General features: G+C 44.9%; 1 protein-coding gene across 1 annotated transcript; it reads left to right on the plus strand.

Annotated features, from left to right (window-relative positions):
* Positions 1-2,987: 2,987 nt before the first annotated feature.
* On the plus strand, positions 2,988-4,629 carry LOC128856607 (uncharacterized). The gene is made up of 2 exons (XM_054091918.1): positions 2,988-4,165; positions 4,233-4,629. The coding sequence occupies exons 1-2, from the start codon at positions 3,094-3,096 to the stop codon at positions 4,430-4,432; spliced, it is 1,272 nt and encodes a 423-aa protein (XP_053947893.1). The 5' UTR covers positions 2,988-3,093; the 3' UTR covers positions 4,433-4,629.
* The last annotated feature ends 1,062 nt before the right edge of the window (positions 4,630-5,691 follow it).

The following is a 5,691-nucleotide window of genomic DNA, read 5'->3' on the forward strand; positions in this document are numbered from 1 at the left end:
AAAACCGTAACGAACTTATTCATAGTCCTATTACTCCTGTAAATCTATGTTCGGTAAAAAAAAGGAGGTCTCAAGCCACGTGTCGTACTTTGGATGCACAACCTAGTGGTTCTGCCAAATTTGACATATGGTTGCCTAGTTTGGTGGGTAGCTCTTCAGAAGGGCTACAACACCACTAAACTAGAGAGAGTGCAGAGATCTGCATGTGTGGGCCTCTCTGGGCCTTGTAGAACATGTTCAACTGCTGCCCTGATCGTCATTCCACGTCCCGTGGATCTGCAAGTTAAATACATTGCTGCTCAGAGCGCTGTTAGATTGAAGGAGATGGGCCTCTGGAGGCAACTCCCTGTAGGACATAGTAGCATCTTGAAGCAGATATCCCCTTCCTTCTCTGTACTTCGCACTGATCTCTCCATCCGCAAACTGGGTTTAGAGGTTGTGCTAGGGCTATCTTTCCGAGAATGCAAGATTGGAAAGAAGGATATAGGTACCTCTGTTTTCACTGACGGATCCAAGATGGAATCTGGAGTGGGAGCTGGGGTTTTCTCTAAATCAACCAATACTTCGGTCTCCTTTAAACTGCCGGAAACGAGCAGCGTTTTTCAAGCAGATCCTGCAAGCATGCAAAATGCTTAGGGATCGCTGTTGGGAGGGAAACATAAATATTTTTTCCGATAGCTGCGATCAAGGCCCTGTCGTCGCCGTATTGCAGCTCTCTTCTGGTGAACTCCTGTAAGGAGAAACTCAAACATCTCGATCGAGCAGGAAACATCTCCCTTATCTGGGATCCTGGGCTTAAGAATATAAAGGGAAATGAAATTGCCGATGAGCTTGCCAGAAAAGTGTCGACAGAACCGGTTTCAGTTGCCCCTTTCTCAGACATTGGTGTCTCCTTGACCGTTGTTAAAGGGAAAAGGAAAGAAATTATGCATTTTTCTAAAAAAAAGCGCAAGACAGATAGAGGTCTGTCTCATCGTGTGCTATTTCGTAACCACCATGGCCTCATTACGATGTAAACAGAACGCTTAAGGCGATGGGAATTCCCCGCCATTTAATTTCCAAACTCATTGCGGTGTTCACTGATCACTAGGTGATCGGTACTCATGCGGAGAACCTTGGAATCCCGTACAACCTTTATTGCAGAAGCTGTGGGGATCTTGCAGAGAAAGAGACTGTTGAGCGCTTCCTCTGCAAATGTCCGGCTCTGGCGGTTAGGCGTGCTGTCTGGGGATGACTTAAAGAAATTCTTCAGTCTAGATCCCTTTTCTCCCCTCCCCTACATCAACAGCACTGGATGTCCAAATCCAGGAAAAGACCCATGAAAAGCAAGTCGACACCCATCATCTCTTTGTCGATTATAAAGCTGCGTTCGATATCCCGATAAGGGATTGCCTGTACGCCACCATGCCTGAGTTCGGTATACCAGCGAAGCTCATACGGCTTTGCAGAATGACGTTGAGCAACACAACCAGCTCCGTCAAGGTAGGAAATAACCTCTCCGAGCCATTCAATACCGTTCGAGGTTTCAGACAAGGCGATCCACTGTCATGCAAACTCTTCAGCTTCGTGATGGGTGCTCCGAAAAGCAGGTGTTCATCGTAATGGCACTATTTTCTACAAATGTATCCAGCTCCTTGCGTACGCCGATGACATTGACATTATCGGCCGCTGTAAGCGAGATGTCACCGCTGCGTTTTCTGCTATCGAAAAGGAATCATCACGAGTTGGTCTGGCGGTGAACGAGGGTAAAACGAAGTATATGCTGTCTACAACGCGGGACACACGGTGAGTAGGAACGCACGTCATTGCGGACAACTATACCTTTGAAGTTGTGCCAAAATTTATTTATCTTGGCACCGCCGTTAACAGCAAAAACGATATCAGCCTGGAGATCAAACGGAGAATCACTCTTGCTAAGCTCAAGTCCTCTCTCGCATGACCAAACTGACACTTTACAAGACGCTCATCATACCCGTGTTGTTTGGCGCAGAGGCATGGGTAGAGTCACAAAGCGATGTAGCCGCTCTTGGGGTGTTCGAGAGAAAAGTTCTTCGTAAGATCTTCGGTCCTGTGCGCGTTGGCGAAGATTACCGTTCAAGAATGAACCACGAGCTGTATGAGCTCTACACCGACATTGACGTAGTTCAACGTATCGCCATCCAACGCCTGCGTTGGCTAGGGCATGTCGTGCGTATGGATGAAGAAGCTCCAGCAAAGAAGGTGTTCGAGGGCGAAGTCCAAGGGAGCCGACGCAGAGGAAGACTATTGCTCCGGTGGAAAGGCCAGGTGGAGGAAACCCTATGCTCGCTTGGTGTACAGAATTGGAGAAGGCGCGCGCGGAGCAGAGGCGCCTGGAGAGAGCTAGTGAGGTCGGCCGTAACCCGGTAACGGGTTATTATGGCCATCTAAGTAAGTAAGTAAGTAGTGGTCCACATTGTGGTGTCAAAACGGCACGTAAGTGCTACGTGTAGTGTACCTGGGGTACTCTTGCCCTCTAACCTACCTACCTACCTTCAATATATATACACCAAATAAAATTCAAAAAATAATGAAATTTTGTTTCATGCATTTATTTTGTCATAAAGCCTTATTTACCGTTACAGCTATGATTCCCACGGTGAGTAAACAAATGCCTGAACTTGAAAAAGTGGACCATATTAATGCACTCAAATGCACATACACACACACACGTAGACATGATAATAAGAATTATATTTGTAAATAGTATACAAACTTATCGCTTAAAATATATTTTATTACAAAGCGATAGTGCTACGTGCACACACACATACATACATGCATGTGCACATATCTAAATGATAGTTAACATTCGCGCTTTTGCACTTGCATATCAGCATCGCAAATATTCGTGTCTGTTGTAACTGTGCATGCACTGGCAGCACCCCCCAAGTCAACAACTACAGGCGATTCGTAATGCGCTAAGAGCCCGCCCCACATCGGGTATATATGCCGGCGTCTGGCGGGAGAAAGATTTCAGAATAAAGTAAACTCTCACTGAGTGAAGACCAACACAACCGCTCAAACTAATTTCAATTGCATACGAGCGCTTCTGCTTCCAGTTATTCTTATATAATGAAAGACACAACATTCCATACTGCGCCACTGTGGCTGACCACAGAATATCTCGAGCCAATTTTACGCAAATACAAACAGGATGAAGGACTCACCATTACAAATCTTGATATTAAACCGGCAACGGCAAAGGGTGAAAACTATGCCAGTGTGATGACGCGCATTGGTGTCGGCTTTCAGCTAAGCAACAAAGAAACCGAATATGGTTCATATATTGTGAAAACTTCGCACGAGAGTGATCCTTTTACGTCCGGCATTATAAGCAAATACGATATTTATAGAACGGAGATGTTGATGTACGAGCGAATTCTGCCAAAACTCACTGAGTTGCTAAAGGAAATCGGTGATACGGACAAACTCTTCGCCAACACCATTCATGTGGACTACGAGCACTCAGCCATAATCTTCGAAGACTTGGCGGTGCTTGAATTCGTCATACCCGATCGCCTGACTGGCATGAATGAGGCACAAACTATGTTGACGTTGAAGAAATTGGCCAAAATGCACGCCACAGCCGCCGTGCTGAACGAGCGTATGCCCGGCATTTTGAATAAATTGCAGCGTGGAATCTTCAATCGTAAAACAAATGGGTTTGCGCCATATTTCGAGGGTATTTTGGATGCTTGTGGCGACTTTGCCGAAAAATCGACAGCTTTGGGCTCGTATTATAAGCACAAACTGCTGAAACTGAAGCCGCATGCTATGGAATATGGAGCGCGCGCTACTGAGCCGCAGACTGGACATTTTCTAACACTAACACATGGCGATTTGTGGACAAATAACGTGATGTTAAGGTATAGCGGTAGAGGTGACGAACCGACGAAGAGTGGCAAGACAATCAAGGACATTCTGTTGATTGACTTTCAATTCAGCGCGTGGACCTCACCGGCTGTCGATCTGCATTACTTTTTCCACACATCGCTGCCATTGGAGTTTAAATTGCATCGTGAAGATGAGTTCATCCAATATTATCATGGCTTTTTAGCGGATACGTTGCGTCAACTTAACTACGGTGGGCACATTCCCACTTTGCACGAGTTGTGTGTGCAAATGGAGTCACGCCGATTCTATGGTACGTACTAAATATTGCATATTTGCGGCAGCAATAAGTCATTTATGTAAATAATATTCCCCGATAGCTGTGCTCTCGTCACTAGGATGTCAGGCTTTACTCATTAATGACAAAACCGATGAAGCCGAGTTTAGCGCCTTTATGGGAGATGGCGAACGCTCGCGGAATTTTCGCAATCTGTTGTACACAAACAAGAGGACCCAAGAAAGCACCGTAGCCTTTTTACCTTACTTCGATCGCAGGGGATTGCTAGATGAGATCCAATAGTAACAAATGCGTGTAAATGATTTGCATTTACTTATACATATGCAACTAAAATAATGTGATATGAATTTCTTGTAGTATTTACGCAATCCACCTAAGCGTGTCTGTACTATATGTGTTGTACAAAATGCTTGTTGGTGTAAAATAGAGAGCAAACTGTAATAAAAGTCGATTTTAGTTAGGATAAGGTAAATCCAATATTTATATGAAAATGACTTAAAAAAAGGAAAATTATTATGTGTAACTAAAGTGAGTATGGCTGGTATGATTTACCAGGAAACATCATTTACTAGATGTCAGGTCCCCGACATTGAATGGAATCAGCTTGTCGTTCAACGAACGTGCGCGCTACCTAGGCTTGGTATTAGATAGAAAGCTAAATTGGAATTTGATAAGGTGGCCAAAAGTAGACCAAACTAAGACTCAGATAACACTTAATAATATATACATTGGCACGACGCCTGTCTGAGCGTTACGGGAGCAATGCGAACATGCCCCTCAGCGGCTTTAGGAATGGTCACTGGACTCATTCCATTATATCTTAGCCAAAGTGATGGCAATCAGTGCAGATCTAAGGCTTCCTAATCTACTTCATCGCAAAGAAGGCAATCTTACAGGTCATGTAAGAGCACTGGGCTCAATCCCGAACTCTCCGTGTCTAACAGTTCACGACAAGATGTAAAGAAAACTAGAATTTTCCAAGAAATTCAAAGTGGTCATTAGTGACCGCTCAGCGTGGCGAAACAATGAAATATTCCTAAAACAGGGCGCACAGGTGTGGTATACTGATGGGTCCAAAATAGAAGACGGTACTGCCGGGGCTGGAATTATCGGACCACATTTCAAAAAAGCAGTTGCAATGGGAAAAACCACTTCCATTTTCTAGGCGGAGGTCCACGCCTTAGAACTGTGCGCCAGATAATGTCTATGTAGAGGCACGCGCGGTGCCAATATTAACATTCTCGCTGACAGTCAAGCAGCTCTAAAATCGCTGGATAGCTCCTCATTCCAATCGAGGTTTGGTCTGGAAATGTTTTAAAATCCTCAACACGCATCAAGAAACTTTGTTACCTTGATGTGGGTTCCGGGACATGAGGGGCACGAAGGGAAAGGAATTGCGGACACTTTAGCGAAAAAGGGGGTAAACACTCTCTTCATAGGTCCTGAACCTTTTTTCTGGGTAAATAACAGCTTCAAAAGTGCCTTTCTACGTGACCACGAATAACGAGGCCTAATCGATTAATGGCCTCTATCGACGCAAC

Source organism: Anastrepha ludens, chromosome 2, assembly GCF_028408465.1.
Source record: "Anastrepha ludens isolate Willacy chromosome 2, idAnaLude1.1, whole genome shotgun sequence".
Lineage (NCBI taxonomy): Eukaryota > Metazoa > Arthropoda > Insecta > Diptera > Tephritidae > Anastrepha > Anastrepha ludens.